Source organism: Vanellus vanellus (assembly GCF_965231255.1).
Source record: "Vanellus vanellus genome assembly, chromosome: 18".
In the NCBI taxonomy this organism is placed as follows: Eukaryota; Metazoa; Chordata; class Aves; order Charadriiformes; family Charadriidae; genus Vanellus; species Vanellus vanellus.
This window is the reverse complement of record NC_138923.1, coordinates 6,319,165-6,342,345: the sequence shown is the minus strand read 5'-3', so window position 1 is coordinate 6,342,345 and position 23,181 is coordinate 6,319,165. Positions and strand designations below refer to the sequence as shown.

The following is a 23,181-nucleotide window of genomic DNA, read 5'->3' as shown; positions in this document are numbered from 1 at the left end:
CCAGCAAACTGGTGGGCGAGCAATGTAGTGGACACAATACAGGGACTTAATGTGAATAGTCCTTCTGCCTGAATCCCTTATGAAAGAAATGCACCGTGCTCACTTCTCTGCAGGGCTTTCCCACCTGCTGGAAAAGAGGGTCTGTGAGCTGGGCTAGAGCTGTTGGTGATAGGGACTTGTAGGCAAGATGCAATGAGCACTGTGCTCGGTGCTTCCTATCAGTAAAGCTTACCGCCTGCTGGAGGTGACCCCTGTGCTCTGCTCTACAAGGGTGACTGTTTCTGCTGGAGTGCCTGTGACTGTGTGCCACCGTGTGCTGGAGTGTTTGCACAGCTGGGTGGATGGATATATCTGCTGTTTCCTTTGGGAATTTGTGTGACTGTACAATACAGATGAGACCTTCTGTCCTTAGTCAGGTAAATCATGTACTAGAAATTTGGGGCTTGTAAGAACAGGTGACTACATGAGCAGAATATGGCCTTGTTTGCTTGTGTGAAAGTATGTGTTGCACGCAATGTCAGTGTGTTTGAGTCCTGTATATGTACAGAAGCGTGGGCATAGAGTTTTAGGTACTTCCAGGTGTGTTGGGCAGTGTTTCATATTTATGCATCATCTTGATTCCTGCTGCATCAGTTGTGCTTGGGCTCTTTCTCAGTCTCCATGCCTTCTCTTTTGCTTGAAGTGCAAGGGTGCTCTCTCCTGTCCTGGGAAAGATTTGACCTTACTGACAGTCACTAGATAGCTGCTTATTCTGTACATGTCAACGGCTTGTACCCAATTCTAGTTTAAAAATAAACACACTGATCAATACTGAGATTGTTCCCCCACTACACACATACACTCCCCCCTGTCCCCCCCTGCCCCCAGTGCATGTCCTTGAGGCACAGCTCAGCTGGTAGAAATCCTTGTCTTTGCTGTGATGCTCATGAGTCATCAGAAACTTGCTGTGATGAATCCAGCTGCAGCCAGGTTTTTGCATCCAGCTTGTTTAAAGACCATAGGAGCAGCTCTGCTCTGAGGTTCTTCCTCTCCTGCTTTCACACTGCTCTCAGGAACATGTTCAGTCTCTTTACATCCTCTGTGGAGCACTTTCATTCATTCACTCACTCATCTTTTTTCACTACTACATGTCTTCTCACTGATAATCTTACTCAGTCTTAATCAGCTCTCATTTATGCTTTCACTCACTGTTTCTCTTCTTTCTTTTCCAGACAAACATCAAAGCAAACAAACTTCCAGAGTATCCAAACCTGCAACTTTCAATCCTTTGTGGGTTTTTCTTTGCATTAATGACAAGCATTCTTTACGATGTGAAATCCCTTTTCGCCAGTCACCTTTCTCTGCTTGATCCTGCCTTCTCAGGTAGCAAAGCACAGTGCAGTTGTAAATTCACCAGGCCCATGTGACTATCTGTGTTTTATGGCAAAGTTTAGGATGTGAAACACAAGCGGTCCTGAACACAGCTGCTCCTGGGATAAGTGCATGAAGCTGAAAGAAATAAGATGAGAGAGAGATGGAGGAGGATTAAGAGGGTTGTGAGTAGGCTGGTGAACAGGCAGGTAAAAGTCATCATCAAGCATGGCTCCAAAGGGTTATATCCTCACAGGCTGAGGGCTGAGTGAACTTTGCATGCAGCTATCCCCACAGCCCACCCTCTCCAAGCATGTCCCTCTGCCGTGCAGGTGGTGCCGTCCCCGTGCAGCACTGGCAGTGTGTGGTGTATCCCAGCACAGCCTAACCAATGTGCAGACTACTGTACAATCTCGTAGTCCTGAACAGGTAGTCTGAACACTGGGCAGACGGAGTGGAGCCTCTGCAATCTGCTCTCCGGCTATCAGCAGCTCATTAGTCCTTTCCCCTTCCTGCTTTTGGGATGAGGTTTTGGGGGCAGAGATGGGGTGAAAGCAAGTCCAAGTCCTGATTGAAGAAACATCCTCCTCTGGCAGCTGGGAAGAAGAAACGTTGCTCTCTGTGTTTCCAATTTGGAGCAAGCTTCTAAGCTCCTTCCTCTTCCAGTGCTGGTATCAGGCTGGTATCTGATTTCCACGTGGGGTATGCTGCACCTTTTTAGAAAGGGGGGGAAAAAAAAAATTAATTATTGCTGTTTGGGGAGGAAATGCTGTGAAGTTTTGGCTGTCACCCAGGTGTGCAGAACTTGTTGCTTCATTTGACTCCCCTTCTTCCCCATGGAGCTGTGTGGGAAGATTCCCAGGCCCCACACACCCTCATGTCCTTCTGCCCAGTTCTGTCCTGTAGATCAGCCCTTTGCCTGGTGTCCGGAGCAAAGCTCAAACAGAACCAGCCTTTGCTTCCAAGTCCTCAAAAAGGTCCTGTGACCCACCTTGGCCAGTTGCCTTTGCAGCTCACCTCTGGCTCCTGCAGGAGCAGTCCGCATCCCCTCTTTTTCTCCCCCCACTTCGTCTGGCATTGCTGAGCCTCCCTCCCTCTTCTGGTTTTTGCTCCCTCCCTTCTTGCTTTCCTTCTGTCCTTCTGCCTCAATTGACGTGGCAGTGGAAAGCTAACTAGACTCGAGGGAGGAGCTTGCTGGCTGCTGGGAAGGCCGGAGGTTGGCAGGAAGCGAGCCGGCTGACGGATGGGGTTGCGCGGGGGAAAGGAAGGCTCCCTACCCCGCATGGAAACTTGAGGAATGCTGTCGCTTTCTGTGGCGCTTGGCTCCCACGTAACGATTCCAGATGTTAGCCCTAGCCCGTGTGGTTTGCTCCCACTCTCCCTGGTGCTGCAAGGATAAAGAGGGCTTTATGTATGCTGCATGTCTCCCTTCCAGGATCCCCTTCTCATGTGTGCATGCTGGTGGACTGTTAAGATTTGTGGCCAAAAATACGAACACCCAGAACTCCCACTCTGGCTCTAACCATGCACTGAGGAAGGGTAACCAACCCTCTCCTTTTCCTGGACGTGTGTAACGCTTTGCATGTGTGTTGCACTTTGCCTCAGCAAAGCAAGTCAAATATTTGGGGATGGTTCATCCCTGCCCTGGCACAGGGACAGGTGTAGGAAGAAACGCGTGCTTGTCCTTTGTAAAGGCTGATGAGCATTGCTGTGACCTTAGAGAGGTCACAACAGTGGAGTTTGGGGCACTGTAGGCTCTTTTAAGCTACTCGGTTTCTGCCTGTGCTTTCCCATATAGCCTCTGATGGCTTCTTAGCATTGCGCGTAGCTGCATGTTTAAATGTGCGCATTATTTCAGCTGATGTATATAAAAATCTTTACTTTTGTGCAGGTGAGTTGATTACCATTGCTGTGCTTACTAAGCCAGCAGTAAAGGCTGTGATTAATCACATGAGTCCAGGCCTAGTATCTACAGAGCTTTTGAACTAAATCAGCTTAAAATCTTAGGATGTGGTGTTTAAGTTAAACCAATGCAGCTTTCTGATGTAAACAAGCCATTACAGCTGCTTTGCAGCTTGAAGCAGTGATCGCAGTGTCCAGTAAATTATGCTCTGAGGGTAAAAGTTATGTTGCAGGTGGGCTGTGTTTTGGAAAAATGGTTTTGAGATACATGTATGTTGTGGGGTGACTAGAGCTCCCTGGAAGAATTGCACCTCAGAAATTCAGCTCTTCTAATGTGCATTTTCTTTGCAAAGACAAGGAGCAAAAGTAGTTGGTAATGTCTTGTTGGGGGGGGGAGAGGGGGTTCAATTTAAAATAGTCGACTAACTTGCTTTCAAATACTCCAGACTGTTTTTTGGAGTCTTCTTCCTAATAATCTTGTAGTGTGCATGTATTCATTCAGTGTGTTTATCAATTATGATGTTAATGTTTTTCCATTTGAGTGGAGTTTTATTATAGGAGTTCCCAAAATGCTGTGCATGTGCTTAACACAAATGATTTGACTGAAGCTCCAGTCACCCCTGGGGCAGGTTTGTTTACCCATAGGGCTTTACATGTTACAAGAAGGAAAGGAGATTAAGAGGTTTAAGCAAGATGAATTTCTCTGAATTTCACATGGCCACCAATTAAAACAATGGCAATGCTCTTTCTCCCGTATCCACAGACCCTTGTCTCTGTGCGAAAGGAAGCGTTTGTCATAACGGCTACAGGGAAACCTTTAATTAGTTTATTTGTGCTCCAAATGCAAACTGAGAGCTAATAATTCTGCCAATTACTTTCTTGTGCTGTGAGTGCCAATTTCCAACCTTAGGGGAGCCCACACATGCATCTGTCAGCTTCATTTCACATGTATCCAAGAGTAGGAAGATTTAACTTGCTGTTGAGGCAGTCCAGTTGAATGGAGGAAATGCTTTGAGTCAGGCTGGCTTGCTGCCTGCTGACTTTGTGAACTTCTTTTTAGGCTGTTACCTACAGGATAGGAACAAGTAATTCAGATGCTAGTGCAAGCCATTGCCGTCTCTGGCTGAAACCAACCTCTAAAATTTAGCAACCATAAGGAGGAGGTGGGTAGCCACGGTAAGGTGTTGTGACATCAGACTGCAACTGCAGCATCCTTTTTTTTTTTTTTTTTTCTCCAGCTATTGTGCTTCACACCCCACCATTGGAATGGCTAATGGATCCTGGTCTCCTTCCTGGCCATGTGTATTTTCTTTCTTTGGTAGATGCAAAGTACAGAGCCATATGGCTGTATCTGCGCTATGCTGGGGGCGGGGGAGTAATCCTCTGGCACTTATCCTGCCTGTGCAAGTAGCTTGCAGTCATCTCTCTGTGCAGTTCTCCATGCAGGCAGTGTAAGTCCCATTGGGAGCAGCAGCCCTGATTAGGGTAGCCAACACTGTGCCTACAACATTCCCTAGCCAACACGGAGCATCCATGTTCTGTTTTGTATGGCCAGTCTGAGTGCTTCTGCACTTCACTCCCTCTCCTTGGCCTCATGGTTCTACAGATCAACTTGCAGCCAATATGCACATTTTACATAACGTATACTGTGCTGCTGAGAGGGAGTCTTTCCTGATTATTTTTTTTCTTATAGATGATATGAGCAACATAAGTCTCTTGGGATCAGACCGAGGAATTTGAATATACTATTTCTCAAACTACTTTCCCATTTTGATGTGTGCTGGCCCTTCCTTCTCCCTCCCCCCCTTTTCTAGTCTGGAAAGCTAGAGAGAGAAGCCCTTTCCCCCCTTTGGCCAGGATGCTATTCAGCCATAGTGCATACTGCCAGATTGCTAACATATGGGCAGAGGGCTCAGCCAAAGTTTTGAGAGGCTCAGCCCTTGGCAGCTCATTCTGCGCTTTCCTGTCTCTACATTCAGGAAATGAAGTCAGAGTGTTGATATAAAACAGGCTGGGTTGAAAACTGAGAAGCTGGAAAGGCTGAAGTGGGGGACTGGGAGGGGGAGGTGTGGAGAGATGGGGAGCGGCAGGAGCTCATTGCAGTGTGCATTGCCCTGCAGTGCCTGGGTTGGGGGTTTCTTGCCTTGTGCTGGTGTCCTCCATTTGATTGCTCTTGTTGCCTCAGAGTCAGAGGACTGATGTTTTATGCTGGCAGATGGATATATGTGTCTTTCCTCTGGTGTATGGGAAGGTCAGCATGTGGACATAGTGTTGTCGTGATCACGCGGCAGCATTTATGCAAGAGCTTGGAAGGGGTGAAAGTCAAAACTCTGGCAAAGAGCATGTATTTCCATATCTGGGACATGGGATTCCCTTACCTTTTGACTCTGTTCCTGAAGAATGACTCCATTGCTAAATTTCTATGGAATGATGTGGTTCTATTGCAGAATGATTTTTCTCAGGCAGCTTTAACATGAGGGTTTGGGGTTTTTTTTACTAGCCCAGAGAGTCTGCAAGGACTTCCAGTTAAGTGAGACTGCAGTGGGGGTGGTCTGTCTTGCCTAGGGACTTAGCAGTTGGTGTACTTCACTTCTAGGTCACTAGTTCAACCTAAACCAGTGTAATAATAACCCAAAGTAATAGAAAGCTGGAAGCTGTTTGTGGCCTACAGGACCTGAACTGCTCTGTGTGACTCTGAGACCAGTACCTGGGTGACAGATGTCCCATCACAAAAGTGCTTGCTCACCTCTAATCTAGACTGATCAACAGTATTAAAAAATCCAGGGAAATTTGCTTGGAAGAGCTTTCCTGCTTTCATAGCCTGGCATCTTAGAGAGAGAATGGAGAGTTTGGCAGCTACCCAAGTAATGTCTTCTATTTTCTAGCTGCTGGCTTCTGAGATATTCTTGTTGCATAAATTTTGTAATGGACTGGTATAGCTTTATCTTTGGGTTATGTCTGAACTGTGTAGTGTCTGGTATCCTTAGCAAATTCAAGTCAATTTAACGGAAACTGAAGAGGGTGTTAGGCTGGACTTGCCATCCTCTGGGTGTTTGAGCTCTGCAGCTTTGTCATCCTCTCTGCCTTGCCCCTGTCTTCTAGCTAGCTTTTCGAGATCTCTGCTCGCTGACCATCTTTGCTTTCCATTCTTATTTCCCCTGACAGCAATCATGCTTTGTTGTTTCCAGGCAAGAAAAGTCTACTAACACGCAAGATGCTCACAAGGGGACAGTCACACATGTATGCTTGCACACAGAAGTATGCTCTGTTTCTATTTCAGTCTTGGATAGCTGCGTTCTGCCTTTTGGAGACCAGTGTGATAGCTCCCTCTCTTGTTATGTTGGGGTATAATACCTAGCTGGAACAGGATGTTCCAAATGGGGACCTTAAACCAAATTTACTTCTTAATTTGCTGTAGATCTAAATTTGAGACTAAGCAGGGAGAATGATTTCTGACCTTTTTACATTTACATTCAGAAAAAAAATTCTGAAAAAATGGGTCCCTTAAAGCTCTCAGAGTCTGGTCCCTGAAATTTCAAACTCTGGTCTTTAACATTCACCAAATGTTAAGCTGCCCATGTTGTTTGAGCTTCTAATAATTCAGAGCATGAGATTTTCATTAATGAGCATAATTACTTGATTTTTTTTTTTTCAACACAAGGCCTTTAAGTAACCAGTATTATTGTAGCCAGACATGCTCTTTGATCTTCTGATGCATATTTGTTGTTGCTTAATTAATACTTTAAAAGGGTTCACAGTAACCAATAGAGTGTAGGACAGTGATAGGATGAAGTGAGAAAGTCAGCTTTTCTGTAGAGGTGAATTTAAGTTGATATAGTCCAGAACTTCTGTGTCAAACCAGCTTCTCTGTCACATGCCTGGCTTTTCTTGAACCTGGGTATAGGCTTGTAGTGATTAAAAGTAAAACACTCAGGTGGTGACAGTGGGTCTATGAGGGTTGCTTGTCCCCTCTCTGACTGGCAGCAGTGTCTCCCCACATAAACACGGCCCTGAGAGCAGAGGTATTGAGGACCCTTTCCCAGACAGACCTGCTCTGGGTGTCAAGTGGCTGGTGAGGGTCTTGGTGCTGATTGACCCCTTGCTGGGAAGAGATGAGACCTTGATGTTGATCACAACCTGGGGAACTGGGACAGTGCCATGCTGCTGCCTGCTTCTGGAGGAGTTAATGGGGCAGGGTTGTTGGGCCACATCACAAAAGCAGTCAGGAAGAACAGACTCTAGTTTCAAGAGGTCCTCTTTTCTCACAGACTTAAGAGACCAGAGGACCTGGGTTGAGAGTCGCCTCCCTGGCAAGGTGGGGGCTGTATTGCTGACAGACTCCTTACTGCTGGTAGAGTAGAGGCTTTGTTGGAGCAGTGAGTGACTTGTTACTGATCCCCTTTTCAGGAGAAGGAGAAGAAGTATATGTTACCAGTGGATAACCTGAAACTGCGAGATGTTGAGAAGGGGTTCATGTCCAGCAAGCACATCTTTGCTCTCTTCAACACTGAACAGAGGTATGCTCACATCTCAACATGCCAAGCTGCTGAAGCTGGGGACAGGATTTATGTAATATTAGGAGGGAGTAGAGATGAGCATGTTGGGATAGCTGTCCAGGAAAGATTTGCGTATCCTTTAAGGATGGCCATTTTTGGAGGAGATGGGGGACTTTAACAAGAAGTCTGACTTCATTCCTTCTGGTCTTACAGACGCGTACCACTTCCTTTCTTCACCAGTGCATGGCCTGTGGTGTCACCTTAGTCTTCAGCTAATTGGTGTGGTTACCTGGGTCTGGTGATGGCTGGAGTATATATTTATAATCAATGTTCTTAGTGAGTGAATAGGGAAAGCTATAGGAGATAGGGGACCCAGGTTGGCTGGAGAAGTCCAGCAGTGAGCAGAATTGAAAAGGGAATCTCTTTCAAGCCCTGTTGAAACGCACAACTGACTTGGGGGCAATTAAACTTGCTCATAAAGAAATTAATATCCTTTCCCTTCTGCAGGGTCATCATGAGGATACTAGCAAGGGACTAAGTGTCTCTGCCTTAAAGTGACAGGAAGACTCCCTGGTCATTGGAATCTTTGTCAAGCACGAACAAATCTCTGTTTTACAATAGAGAAGAATAAAATGTTTGTCTTCCTCTCAGGAATGTTTACAAGGACTACCGGCAGCTGGAGCTGGCCTGTGAGACCCAGGAGGAGGTGGATAGCTGGAAGGCTTCCTTCCTTCGTGCAGGAGTCTACCCAGAGCGTGTTGGGGTAAGCTACAGCCATAATAATGGGGTGAGAAGGAACATAGCATGTATCTTAAGAAGGATAGCTGTGTTTGTTTTTTTTTTTTTTTTAACATAAAAAGTCCATGAAGGTTTCATCTCTTTCCTGAGCTGAGGACATTTTGGAACAAAAATTTATTTTTGGTATGTCCTGGTGCTTTCTTTAAGGAAGCTTGGGATAAAGTAACTTGCAGCTTCAAAGGGGAGATAAAGTAGGCAAAGATTGCCTTGATAAACCTTTCTAGCTCTCTTGTGGGCATTAAATTCCCGGTATAAGGAGGACGTTTAACTCCCTTACTACTAAGTGGTATGTGTCTGCTGAGCAAAGACACTGTTCCTTTTCAGTAACATGTAGTGTACAGCCTTGTTAGGAGCTTCCTGGCTTCTTAGTAGTTGTTCTCCCATTCCCTCTCCCACCCAATTAGGAAGGAATGTTCTTTGAATTTTTGTTTTGTTTGGTAGATACCTTAATATGCTACTTTAGCAAGACCTCTTAACTCTTCCCTTAGCCTTGTCCCATAACATTTGCTGTCAGCGTTATGCTCCGCTTTAAGAGTGTGTTCTAGAGAATTGTGGTATATGTTCCTGTTCAAAGCCTTCCTGTTCCTCTGAGAGAGGAAGCTGCTATAAATAGTTTTCCCATAAGAAAAGTGATAACTGCTTATCTGTTTGTATTTGTTGCTTCTAAGAGACTTCTTGCATTCATCTCTCCTGTTACACTTGAAGATTGTGAGTTTTTTGCCTTAAAGCATTTTCTGACAAACCAATGTGATACTAAAAAAAAGAGGATTAGGGACTGGACCTTAAGTGTCATGACTTCAAATTGGCTTTGGACCAGACTGGGCCTCTTAAACACATACTCAAAAAGAACATGTGCCACCTGTTGGTGTGCAAATGGAGTGGTTTCACGTAGGAACACTGATCGCTAGGTTGACTGTCTCAAAACCCTATGTAACTAATAACAGGTAGCCACTGTAGGTAAGTAAATTTCCCTTTGTTGCTAACAAGATTTCCTTTGCAGTGTGTCCATTTTGATTTTCAGTTTAGCTAAAAAATTCACTTCTTCCTCTTCCAGGGTAATCTAGGTATTTACGTATTTTTAGTGGGATTGGTCTTTGGCTTGTTCAGTGCTATATGGGAACTTCTCCAAATTCTGAGACCAACTAAAAGTTGTCTTTTATTTTTTTGTCCCTTTTTGTTTTAATTTTTTCCACATATGCTCTAACTGGCCTACCAGGACAAGGACAAAGTAAGTCTGACCTCTCTGCCTGTGTTGCCCCCTGAGGCTCTCACCGGATAGTTCTCTTCTGTTTTTCCCTTTTGTCACAGTTTCCTGAGAGGCATTTGCTTCTCTTCCCTCTTTGTGCCTTCTGTTGGATTGCTGATGTTTGTTTCTGTTCTTGGTTTGAATTTTCCTTTTTTCTTTTTATTTCTTCCTTTTTGTATGACTTCTGAATCTTGGTGCAATCTTATTTTTGGGGGTTTTGACCCTCATTTTTTTAAGTTGTCCTGTTTGATGTCCACTTCCTTTACTTTGTTTCTCACTGATACCTTGCATTCCTTCATTATGTAAGATCTTCCTAGGAAAAGCTCAAATGAACAAAAGAATTTTCCCTTTGTCATATATTTGTTTTGGGAAACAAAATATGATAAGCAATTTCCTATGCTGCTGCAAATCCTTTAGACTGGGATGGTTTAAAAGAAAGCTTTTTTCTTTACAAAGTCAAGGGGTTTTTAAATAAGCATTGAGAAAGATGACAGTCTGATGCTTTGCTGCTTTGAAATTGATCCCAAATGGGTGAGCCTTGGCCACTGCTTGCTGTCAAACAGCATAGTTCAGGTTTTACCTTACAGAAAGCTAAACAGTGCATTTCAGGAAGACAAAGATTCATCTGCTTAGTGTGGAAGAAAAGATAAGTATGACTTACAATGCAGAATTTACAGTTAAAATGATCAGGAAGGTTTTCTACATTATTCCATCTGCTTGTGATCTGAGGTGAGCAGTTGTTTCACTGCTCTGTTCTGTTTCCTCATTTGTATAATGAGGATAAAGATGCAGTGCATTGGAGAGCCTGTGAGGCTTAATTTATGTTAAATGATTCTCAGGTCTAAACTGAATCTGGGCATGGAAAACCTGGCTCAAATTAAGAAACTTTCAGGAAGCTATAAATATTAAAAGTAAAAACATAGCATTAAGTATTCACTAGAGCCATAACCTGTGAGTGTTAGTCAGGAGTCCCTTTTGCTTTTCACCTTTGTGTAGTAACTTTTGTTTTAAGAGAGCATCTTTATTGTTAAAACTCCTCACATCTGAGCTGGAGAAGTCTGTACAAGCTGAGCTGTGCATTGACAATCACAGCTCAAAATGTAAGTTTAAGTTTTATTGCACATGCTTCCTGCATGTTCCCATATTTTGTTCTCTTAGTGCTCTCATGAAAAGCTAATTTTGTGTTACATTTGAAGAACCACTGTTTCTCCTTTTCTCTGCAGGCCAGTGAAGCGGAGGAGAATGGATCAGACAGTTTCATGCACTCCATGGACCCACAGCTGGAGAGACAAGTAGAAACAATCAGGAACCTGGTGGATTCCTACATGGCAATTGTCAACAAAACCATCAGAGACCTCATGCCCAAGACAATCATGCACCTCATGATAAACAATGTACTTATGCTGTGGTTGATGGAGGTGGGGAGACATAGAGAAGGGGAAAGATAGGGAGGGAGAGAGAAAGAGTGAAGAAAAACTGAATGCAGCTTGGAAGGAGGAAGAGGTGGGGACAGAATGGAGTGTTTTGAGGAAGACTGTGGAAGTTGATTCCCTCTTTGTGCTCCTTTGCAGACCAAGGACTTTATCCATTCGGAGTTGCTGGCAAACCTATACTCCTGCGGTGACCAAAATACGCTGATGGAGGAATCGGCAGAGCAGGCCCAGCGACGTGACGAAATGCTGCGAATGTACCATGCCCTGAAAGAGGCTCTCAACATCATCGGGGACATCAACACCAGCACCATCAGCACCCCTATGCCCCCACCGGTGGACGACTCTTGGCTGCAGGTGCAGAGCGTACCATCTGGACGCAGGTACCAGAGGCTCAGGGGGAGAGCCCCACAGACCTGCCTGATGCCTCTTCAGTGGCTAGCTGGGGCCTCCTACTGAGACAGGGAGTCCTTCTCTTCCCATCTTCTCCCTGTGGATGAAGAGTTCTGGGTATTTGTATTGGGAGGCTCCCAGGCCTTGAAAGCTATGTAGGGCTGCTACATCTTCACAGAGGATGCATAGGCTTCTAAACCCTTAGGTTAGATGAGGCCTGAAAGAGCTTTGAAGGCATCCTGAAGCCTGGCATGGCCCTTGAAAGCCAAAGGGTGGTGTGTAAAGTGACATGAAACTAAAGAAGGAACACTGAAGGCAGCATATGGGGACCTGATAATGACACAGAGGCGTCCCAGGCCTGTTGTTGCAGTTGAATTTCTCCATTTGTTTGCCAGGTCTCCCACATCCAGCCCCACGCCACAGAGGAGAGCTCCCGCTGTTCCGCCCGCCAGACCTGGGTCTCGAGGCCCAGCTCCTGGGCCACCTCCTGCTGGTGGGTCCACGCTGGGTGGTGCCCCCCCTGTGCCCTCCAGGCCAGGTGCCTCTCCTGATCCCTTTGGGCCCCCACCTCAGGTTCCTTCTCGGCCTAATCGTGCTCCTCCTGGTGTTCCTAGGTAAGTCCTGAAATGCTGCTCCACACAGGTGGGATATGTCCAATTTTTGGGTAGCAGCCCTGACAGCACTTAGCCTGCCTGGGCCATAGAAGGAGAGCGGAGTGCATGGTGTGTGTACAGTCTTTTGACTATTTGAACTGGGTCCATAATCAGGAGCATCGTTGTCCACTGATTATTTCATTGTACAGATGAGGCAATGCCAAGGTACAGAGGGGCAGCCTCTTCTCTGCACAAACCTCTGTGCAAAGGTTGGGGGAAGAGGACCTTGTACCTGAGGGCTTTATTAGAGCAATCATACCAATGCCTCTGCTCACAAGTAGGAAGGGGTCACCAGAAAAATCACAGGACTGAAGTGACAGTACACCTTTCAAGGCAGTTCCCCTCTGTGTAGGGCTTTCCAAAGTGTGAAGTTGCCCCTTTTCTCCTGGCCCAGGGTTCTTCAAGGTGAGTTGGAGAGACCTTTATCTAAGCTGTTCAGATGCTTTTTGGCTGGGAGAGTATTGCAATATCACTGGCAAGGAAATAGATTTTTTTTTAGGCATTTTTGTTGCTTCTGTAATCAAATTGAACGCTTTTCCAGTCTAGAGGGTTCAAATCACACAGCTTTGCTTTCCCATTAGGAAACTCAATTCCTTTCCTGTTCAGTCATTTCAAACACACATGGTAATAAGGGATTATCCCCTGTGCAGCTAAGCATGTGTTCCCGAACAGGACTTAAGAAGTAGTCTGGAACCAGGAATGCTTTTATGTTAAGTACTTGGTTTCCCTGTGAGGAAGAGAAGGTAATTGCAGACTAAAGAATGAACATAACCAGAAACTCCCCAATGACATGCCAGAGGGAACACTTACCTTGTGGAAAATACCTTCTCTCCAGTGGGTGCTGGTGGCATGTGTCTGAAGCTTTGCCATTTTCTGTGGAAACACCCCAGCCTGTCAATGGGTGGTGATGGTATATGGTGGAGGAAGTTGAGTCTTCCTCATGTGATAGAGCCCCAGCTCATACGTGGCGCTGCCTGTTTGGAGAGGAAGTGTTCTCTGCCAGGTTGTATCCCGCCCAGAGATGGAGTTTGTAGACCAGTCCAAAGTTTGTAGACCAGTTTCTGACTCTGGTGTGTGCAAATGGTTTTACTTTCTTGGTGCCTCTGCCCCAGTCCTCCCTATGCACCTTGATGCAGCTCCCACAGTAACTTGTCCATACATGCCTCAGTGTTGCCCCAGGGACTGCAGTCCTGCTGGTGGCATCTGTGGATGTCAGCATGCTTCTACTGTTTATTTTTGGCTCTTGCTTCTTGTGACCCTGCTTTTCCATATACTGTTACTTTGTGGTTTTGTTTTTAGTATAGTTATGCTTCTTTCTGTGTCCATCTTCTTTCACTGTTTCATTTATTCACTCATGAAAAATATTCTATATACCTGATCATCATGATAGGATTTCCCAAATGGGCTGAAAGGAATTGGCCTTTTTAGAAGAAATCTGTCATAGCCTACCTTAATGGCTTTTCTGCCTTGTGCATGAGGTAGAAGGGTTTAGGGGGAAGTAGGGAAATGGCACTGGAGCAGAGGAAGAAAGTGTTTCATCCTTAACCAAGCAATCCCTTGCTTTAGAAGGAGAGATCGTAAGTTGGATTGCATGCTACTGACTACCCAGATCTGGAGTTGAGAATGTAATTCCAGAAGCTGTGAAGTGATGCTCATTCTCTGATTCCCCCTCTCTGATTCTTCCAGTTGTTCATAGACTCCTCCGGATCCTGATACCAGCTTGTCATTTGAGTTCACTGATGAATGGAGAATTTCCAATGACAAGGGACTCTTTCTCTTCCTCTTCTGTATATAGAATAAGAATGTTCCCTGCTAGCACTTGGACTCGAGTCCTTCTGCCATGGGTGAACGAATGCCATCTCCATCACTGCTTTTTTAACACCCATCTTTTCCCTTGCTAACTGGGCTACACTAGTGTGTGTGTGAGAGGAACAAAGCTCTTGTATATGGCATGAGTGGACTTTGCTGTAGGAGTTGGTGTTAAGTGGTGAACTGGAAGTGCATGGTGGTAGCTGGGTGTATTTTGTGTGTGTATGCACACTGGTGCTGGTGTAGAAGTTCAGCAGTTTGTTTGTGCGAGCATGTGGTTTTATGGATGATGAACTTAAAGACAACTGTTGCTCCACTTTTTTTTTTTTTTATTGTATAGACACATGCTTTCACATATAAACACCACATGGTCCATTTCTTTGCACAGGAAGGTTTTCCTGCATATAATTAAGTACACTTAAAACAAGACTGACTTACCATCCTGCTTCTGTACTTAGGATTTATTCAGTTTACTGCCAAAGTCTGTATTGCCAAATACATGCCTTTGGGAGCTGAAAGTTACAAACAATATAAGGTCCTATCTGTGTGCAATGAAGGACTGCATTGGGACTATATGCCTGTTGGAGCTGTGCAGGAGGATTTGCTCTGGGAAAGAAAACTATGAAGATATTCCTCCAGGTATTTAGTATCTTCAGTTTAAAATAGTTTGATAAACAGTAGGTGAAAGAGCTCAGGCAAGCTCAAAGAAATAAGAAAGTTTAAGTGAGAATGACTTAACCATTGGAAAAATGTGCTGAAGGCATTAATGGGTTCTCTGATCTTTGGTATATCTAAGGAAAAAGATGCAAGTGATCAGCATCACTGTAAATGTAATTTCACACATCTTTATGACTTTAATTATTCAGGAGGTCAGAGTAGCTGATCTCATGATTTGTGACCTTCAAAATGTAAGGCTTCACCTGCTTCTTCCCTTTTGGGGTAGTGCTCAGGACTGCGTGTTATCGCCCTCTTTCCTGAGATGTTTGTTTCAACTCTAGAATTTAATATTGTCAGAAGATAGGAATCCTCAGTGAGAGACATGTCAAGCCACCTGTGCCCAGCTGTGGGTGCTGAGACCGAGGTGTACTGCTGGTTCAGCAGGTATGAATGTCAGCCTGGATGAGAGAGTGGACTTGCTGCGTGAGCGAGCAATGGCCAGTAGGTGTGTGAACAGATAGACGGCTTTCGATGCACCCCTGTGCACAGCAGGGTTCTGGATGTCTGCAAAGATGAGGGTGTGATTGTGTATGTGAAGTCCTGCGTGATGGAGTGCAGCCCTGCCCAGCAGTGCATGCTTGTGCTGTGTTCTGGAGGGCAACATGCGAATGTGTGTCTGCGCAAGTGCATGTGTCTGTTCCGCCTTCCTGACAGTCTGTGCGGCCTCTGCCTTGAACTGTCTGAACTGCCATGTTGATTTCATGTTGTCTTTCAGAATCACTATCAGTGACCCCTGAGGACTGGCAGCCACGGTACGTTTTGCACTCTCCCTGCAATGCATGAGTCATTGTGTCCCCATCCTCCATTACTTTGCTCTGCAGCTCACCTCCGCTGCCTAGTTCTCATATTAGTAACAGAATCCCTTGTCCAATGAACTACCTCTGCCAGGATCTCATAAAGGGAGGAGTCTTGAACAGAAAAACTGGCTGGTCAGAGATGGAGCAGCTGCTTGAGCTGCAGGAGCTGGGAAAGCCTCAGTACCTGACTTAAAGGTTACAAGAGGACTATTTCTCTGCTTCCAGGTCGAGGAGGTGGGATGGGGGAATGAGCTCTGGCAACAAGGTCTAAACTGTGTGTGTCTTTCATTTGGCTTATATCCACACTGGGAGATCAGCTGAATGAACTCTGTTTTGATTTGGTTTGTCAGCTCTGTTAGGATCGAGAGAGACTTGGGGAGCTGTTAGTTCAGACTCCTCTTCTTATATTCTAGTATCTGGCTGGAGGAGTGCTCCCATCCTCACTGTGTCCCTAGTGCTCATGGAAGGCAGGAGGCGTTTGGGTCATTAAGGTCAGGACTTCCATGTTTGAGCACAGGGTAACTCCGACATTGAATGTTCCCTGTTATCCTTATGTTCCATCATCATAGTTAGAAGTGAACTCCCTTTGCTTGTTCTCCACTTGACCTTTTACCTTCTAGGTTACTCTTCTGCTTCCATTCAAACTGCCTTCTCTCCTCTGCCTTCTGCCCCTGTGAGAGGAAGGGTTTAGTGATCCATATCCCCCCAAACACTCTGCCCTGAGCTCCTGCCTGTTCCCCTTTCCTATCTCTCCCTGCATTTTGCAGCATTGTACATGTTCAGTGATGTAGCAGGGTATTGGAGCAGGCTCATGTGTACTGTGCTGGCCCAACAACTCTTCTTTGTCCTGTTAATGCTGAGGGTGGGGGTCTGAAGAGGGAGATCTGGCAAATTCTCCTGACTCTTTTTCCTGGGAACCTCCAGCCCTTGTCGACCAAGGGGTAGATAAGGCAGAACTAGGCAGGTGTGGGTGTTCTGGGCCCTTCCTCCCATTCTCTTTGTGTGTTATTTCTTGAAGTGGAAAGGTCTGACTGAGAGGAGTGGAGGAGCAGCTCCTGTAGCTTCCCTTGCTGCTGGTTGTGGCAGAGAGAGCTGGAGGAGTGTGTGCTCAAGTCATATCTTAAGGATAGCACAAGTTCAAGCCCCTGTTCCAGGGCAGGGGAGTTCACAGCTAGCCCACATCTTGCAGGGAGTGGTGCCTGTTACTGCTGCATATAACTGCAGTTAGAGCTGAGAGGTGCCACATCACATCAAACCAATGCAGTGATTGCTCAGTGATTGACACCATTCTTTGAGGATGTCATCCATCAGCCCTCCTCACTGATGACATACTGCAGAGATGTTGGGGCAATCTGCAGTTTCCTCGGATTCTCTGCCTACTGCAGACATCCCTGACAGTTGAGAAACATGCATCTTGGTGAACAATCTTAGGGAAGAGGCTTGCTGTTGTCTGTACCTCATTCTGGGACTCGCTGTTACGGGGCGTTCTGTTCTTAGTCTGGCATAAAGAGCACCAAGGAAATAAAAATTAAAAACCAAAACAATACCAAAAAACAAATAACCCCAAAAACCCCACCCCAAACCTTTTGCAGCCAAAGGGAGTAAATGTAGTGTTTTACCATCTCTGCTAGGTCCTTATTAGCAGAACTCTCTATTAGCCTGTTGGTTTCTAGATATGATTAGTTCCGTGTTCCAGTCTGGGTATGGCTTGAAAGACTGACTTCAATGGACATGACAGTGTCAGCAGTCTCCTTGGGCTCCTGCCGGAACTCTGGGCTTACTTCCCATGCACTGGAGACTGCCACAGGCTTCTCCATGAGCAAAACTTTGTTCCTTGTCCTGACAGAGGAAAGCGACTTTTCAGTGATGTAAAAGGCGTTGACTAGCAGTGTAGTGAGACAGACTGAAGTGCCATTTCAGGGTTAAATATTGCCTGAGAGACTTCTCTGTCCTTTTTCGTGCTGGGGAACAGTTTTCAGCCTTCTGTAACCTTACAGGCAGGTTCTGCAAGCATCTCCAGAAAACCTGACTGGAGACAAAACCTGTAACTTTAAAAACTGACAGCCCCTCCCTCTAAAATCCTCTGAGCGCTGAGAAGAATAAGTGTCTGCAAAAATCAATTGTAGTACATTACAAGAAAGCAGCCCATCTACCTGAAAATTATTTGCGCTCCTTTCAGCCCTATTTATTCTAGTAGGGTCAAGTGGCCTCTCTTGCCAGAACACATGATATAGTCCAGTGACTTCAAGCATCCTTTTCATGTAAATCCACAGAGGCTGTTAGGACAACCTGTCTGAACTCCTGAAATGCAAAAAGTCCTTCAAGCTTCTCTGAAAAATATCTTCTAACACATGTGACAGTGCAACAGCATCTCACTAAAGGTTGAGCTGAAGTTTTGTACGGTTTTAATTCAAGTGCTATTACTGTCCCAATGATGGTAGTAGACATCAAATGGTTACTATGGCTGCACTTGCAGCATGAGATCCTTCGGAGATAATGCACAAATCCCACATGTCATAAAGTTCAGGGTTACAGATTCCCCAGCTGTAACATCTCATTGCAATCTCTGCTTCTGGGAGATAGTATTATTTCAGCATCCTCCCAAGGTCGTTGCAATTCCCAGGTTAGCTCAATCCCATCATTATTTGTTGTACAGGAACAGTAATTTGATTGGCATGCTGGCAATGGGGTCTTGCAGTCCCCATTGACACTTTCAGTCAAGGAAATAATATTTGGAAATGTTTTACTGTCTGAAGCTTTTTTATTTGTCACTTCCCAAGGCAAGGAACAAGTGTTTGTAATTGTATTGAGATTTGGGGCTTAACAGATGTGGACCAATAAATTCTGGAGGCCTAATAAACAGGACTGTAGAGTTGCTCTGGTTCATTTGCTAAGATGAGGGAGCTTGCCCAAATTTATGGGACTATAGCTCCTCTGGTACCAGCATGATCATAGACTTGGAGTCAGTGCAAAACAAAGACTCCCCTCCCTCAGAAGACTGTACTGGTGCAAATATCCTCCTCTGCCCCTCTTCCTTGGCTTCCCTCGGCCTCTGTGCTGGAGGAGGGCCTTCACTTCCAGCAGTCAGTTGATTCTCTAATCTAAATTAAGGCTTGTCAGTGTGGAATTGTTCAAACATTGATTCTGTGACACCTGGTTCTGCAATGATCAGTGCAAATACTTTCTACTTGGTCTACATCCTGTTGGGTTTACTCTTTGCATTTCAGGCAGTTTGGACCGCAAAACTACTCTGGCTTAGTACTGAACAATTTATTTATCGTAATGATACACCATCATGATGCTGTTTAGGCTGCAGACACTGCAGGGAGCATGCTTTAAAGGAAAAACAATACTTTTTTGTTATTATTATTTGTAGACATCTTAAATCCTGTAGTCTGAGTCTGAAATTGTCTTTCAGATAACGAGCTGAGAGAGATGGCAAGGGTCTCTTCTTGTATTTTATGGGATTTTGGTTTTCCCCCGTCACTTATGGGAATGATATCCTAGAATACTTAATCTATGCAGAGGAAAAACACTTAAGTTGCTGCCCACTTAACTAGCTAAAGTACCAGCAAAAGAGCTGAAGTAGAATGGAGTAGCGAAGGTCAAAGTTCCTGTTATTGAAGTAGAAGCTGCATTTGCCGAGCACCAGAACTAGACAACTGAAAGCAGCAAGCTTACCCTTAATATCAAAGATCAGTATCACGTATTGGAATAGGGAATCTCAGGCTTGCAGTAGCCTCGAGGGCAGGGGAAGGTGCTCCTCCAAACCAACCAAGAACCTCTGACAGCAGCGCGTCTCAGAGGACCCCATCCATGCTGTGTGACTGTCATGTGCTTGATACAGGAGCTCACTGTTGTCCATGCTTCTCGACTCTCATTCCAGAGCCAGTGCACTCACTGGCAATAAATCTCTGCACTTCCAAATTTCAGAAGGAAAGCAAAACTGGCTGTCCAGCAGATTGCTTTACTGGTGATCCATGCTGTGCAGAAAGGTCAGTGTGAGGCCTCATATAAACCTGTAAGTCTCCTCTGTGGAGTAGCACTCTGGTAGTTTGTGCCTCAAGTTTTATTATCTTGCTGGCTCAGGCGAGGTGGAGAAGCATGTGTGATTGTGACTGCAATTGCTGTGCTAACCACAGTGTGTGTTCTCTTGTTTTTGTTTTCTGCTTTTTCACAGCAGAAGGGGCCCCGCCTCACCTACTCGACCTACCATAATCCGACCGGCTGAACCGTCCCTCTTAGATTTATAACTCGAGGCTGTAGACAGCTGGCGACGAATGCCGTGCTGGCGGCTTCCCCATTCCACCCTCCCTTCCACAGCCACAGTCACTCCTCTCATCCATCCCACATATCTGCCTCCCACCACCCCTTCCTGGTGTGTCGTAAAACACTAGCCTAGTGATTGAGCTCTTCGTCTCCACTTGTGCGTCCTGTATTGCTTTGTGAGCGTAGAGTAGCCTTCATTCAGTGGCATGGATCCCTGAAGTACACAGGCTCCTTGGAGAGATCAGCCGCAGGGACATCCTTAAGTCCACGTGGTGGCTGTCCGTCCAGTTATTTCATCTGCCTGGTCTAGCCTGGATAAGTGTCCTGCCTGCATCAGTTAGCTGTAGCACCTAGGACTGATCTGTAGCTATTTTCTTTTCTTGTAGTTAAGAAGACAAAAGTGTGACTTAAAAGAAAAATACTGTCAAAACATGTGACACCGTTAGGAACAGATTAAATGTCCTGTGTATTAGTTTGACTTCTAAGGTGCAAAAATTCATGTTGGGAACAGTGCAATCAACCTTATATCAAAGTGAGGCAGGGAGATCAAGAAGGGGGGAACTCAATGGATCGGCATAGTCCTGCTAGAGTGAAGTCTGAGATAGCGCACACACCTCAGCGTGCAGGGAGCACACGGACCTGCTCGCGCTCAGCTCCCCAAAGGACTGGGCAAATCCTGCTGGTGACGCACTGGCTCCTGCCAGCAGTTGTTTTGCATCCTCATTTTTGGCTGACTTTCCTGAACCCAGCAGGGAGAGGGGAATAGATACGCTGCTCCCCCCTTGCAAATGGACAACCAAATGTTTTCAGGGAGTTTGCTGTGTAATGTTCTGTTGAAAATATTTCTGCTTTGAATAAGCACATCTTTCAGTGTTTTTTGGGTACTGTGGTGACTTCTTCCATAGCCTTTTCTTCTTGCATGTGGATGGTACGTGTTTGGGGAAACTTGTAACCGTTGTTGATCGTAACTCATCTTAAGGTTTGTTTTTTACTTTTCATGCTACATGTATTTAAAAAAAAAAAAAAAAAGACTTGAGAATTAAAAATATATCAACCCTGTACATCTCAGATGTCATGTCTCTACAAGAGCTAAATGAGCCACCTGTGTTGCAGTCTTTCAACTGGGCCTGATTCAGTTTTAAGTTATCTTATTTCAGTGCTATTGCTCTTAATTTCTGTTGTGGATCCTCTATTGTTCTGATGCCAGTTCCTTTCTGTATTTTAACTATTGTTTTACTACTTCTCCCCCTTTTCCTTCCCTTTCTCTTTTCCTTTTTTCTTTGTTTTTCTTGTCTCTAAACTCCAGCCGGCCGGGTAAGGCCAGTCCCTCCCGCCCGGAGAGCCCAAAACCACCATTTGACATATAGGCCTGCTCCCTCTGAGACTCTTTGCCTGCCTCTTAGCTGTTCTGTCCTGGAATGGTCTGACTCAAATCTCACACATGGCTTGTTTTGTTTGTACTTTGTGACACACACATATCAGATGTGATTGTAGTGAAACTGTTTTGGTTTTGTTTTTTTTTCTTCCCAGCTGCTTAAAGGAGTTAAACAAGTATATTGTAGTAATGAGAAACATATCTTTACTGTTATAAATATCTATAAATATATATATAAGATGAAAAATCTATATATGTCCAGGTGTTTAAAGCCATTTGTGCTTCCATGTGGATTTTAGGAAATACTTAAGTAGGGAAAGAATATCTATATACATATATATACACACATCCAAAAAGTTAACCAAATCCTGATGTTGAGTTTTTGAGCTGATTGTTAAATTCTCTGCTGTGTGCAGTTGGGTTATTGTATTACCCCGGACTTGTGGGTGAACTGTCTCGGTGCTGGTAGTAGCTGTGATGCAGTTTGTGATCTACCTGTCACTCTTGTTTATTGGATGAAATAAACTATCATTTCTGTATAATGAAGGTCTCCATGACTAGAATAAAACCATCTCTTTCTCTTGCTCTTTCTCTGGGTGATTTTCAAACTATATTTAATTATAACCTAATCTTTTCATCTTGTAGAGCTTAAAAAGCTATACATGCAAGCAGGTGCTGTCACTAATAGGGAAGGTGGAACAGATCTGCATCAACAGTGGTGTCCAGGAGCTGCAGTAGAATGAAGAGCTTTTGTCAGATATGGAAGTTAACTCCCTTTCAATGCATGGAGGTGCTTCAGTGACTGGACATAGAGAAGGTGGGAGTTTTGCACACAAAATTGCTTGGTTCTTAAAAAGGTATTTTTGCCTAGGCATCCACAGCAAGTGGATGTTGAGTTGTAGTTTCTCTGTCAAGCGGTCTCTTTTAGGCCCATGTCTGAAGAGCAACCTAACCACAGCCTAACGCACGTGGCCAGCTCTTACTTGACAGTTGCTTTTAGGCTTCCCTAGTATAAACTGGGTAAACTTGTTCCTACTGTCTCCATCCCAAAACAGTGAGTGCTATGGGTCTCTCCTAACGGTTGCTGCTTCTCACAGTGACAACCATGTTTCTCTGTAATTCCTGTAATTCTCTGTAATTGCAACAGATTCCTTAACCCCCTGAGTAATGGGGCTCCAGCACTACTGCTGCAGGGACTGACCAGGAGTGTTGGGGTTGCTGACTTAAATCAGTGTAATATTGATGTCTGATTTACCCTTGCTTGCTCTTTGCTACAGCTGGCTGCAGGGCTTATGGAATCTCCCGAGTACTCCCTAGTAAGACTTTAATAAGCTAAAAAATCTCCTTGAAGATTTTATTCATAGGAGATAGCGGTGTAAGTTGAGTGAATAGACTAGATCTCTAGTGATTCCTTCCTATGTGTGTTCTAGCTTGCTCCGTCTTGCATGTTTTCATGGGTTGTAACTGCAGCTTCTATGCAACTGAGGCAATAACCATTGCTTGCCCTACCCTGTCCTATTTCTTTGCCCTACCTACCCAGCCCAGGCAAGATAAACTCGTATCCCCTCATCTACAGCCTTGTCAAACAAAGCGTCCTCTTTCCAGCATAACAGCTGTTTTCTGTTGTTTGGTGCTTATGGCCTTTAAGAAGCATTTTTCTACTTCTCAAATCAGACATGCAGAGGTAGTTCAGTTGCTCCAGTTCAAAGCTACTGTGTGTCAGCTGAACAGTAACTCCTGCTCTTAATTTCCTTGAAGTAAAGGTGGTGTCAGGGAAACACTCCTAAAGGGAACAGGGTGAAGAAATGAATCTGATGGTCTGAATGTGAAATGCTAGGCCAGAGAAAGGTCTCGGGCTTGGCAGCAGTCTGTCTACAGGAAAACATTCATGAAAGCTAAGTGAAAAGGACATCCATGCCAAGGCAGGTGTTTCTAATAAAGAATTC

The 23,181-nt window shown here is 45.0% G+C and overlaps 1 protein-coding gene across 8 annotated transcripts in view; it reads left to right on the top strand.

The window, feature by feature from the left end:
- Positions 1 to 21,405, top strand: part of DNM1 (dynamin 1) — a gene marked incomplete at its 5' end in the record, with an annotated part of 68,557 nt that extends 47,152 nt beyond the window's left edge. For 2 of the 8 annotated variants that reach the window (XM_082492522.1, XM_082492520.1), the window contains 7 exons: positions 7,660 to 7,769; positions 8,400 to 8,511; positions 9,763 to 9,774; positions 11,016 to 11,186; positions 11,364 to 11,605; positions 12,011 to 12,229; positions 21,167 to 21,405. In XM_082492522.1, the coding sequence (XP_082348648.1) occupies positions 7,660 to 7,769; positions 8,400 to 8,511; positions 9,763 to 9,774; positions 11,016 to 11,186; positions 11,364 to 11,605; positions 12,011 to 12,229; positions 21,167 to 21,227 (927 nt within the window). In that variant the 3' untranslated portion in view covers positions 21,228 to 21,405. Of the gene's footprint in view, positions 1 to 7,659; positions 7,770 to 8,399; positions 8,512 to 9,762; positions 9,775 to 11,015; positions 11,187 to 11,363; positions 11,606 to 12,010; positions 12,230 to 15,509; positions 15,547 to 19,771; positions 20,210 to 21,166 lie in introns of those variants that run through there. The other 6 variants (XM_082492515.1, XM_082492516.1, XM_082492521.1 and 3 more) reach the window with 5 other exon arrangements.
- Positions 21,406 to 23,181: the final 1,776 nt, after the last annotated feature.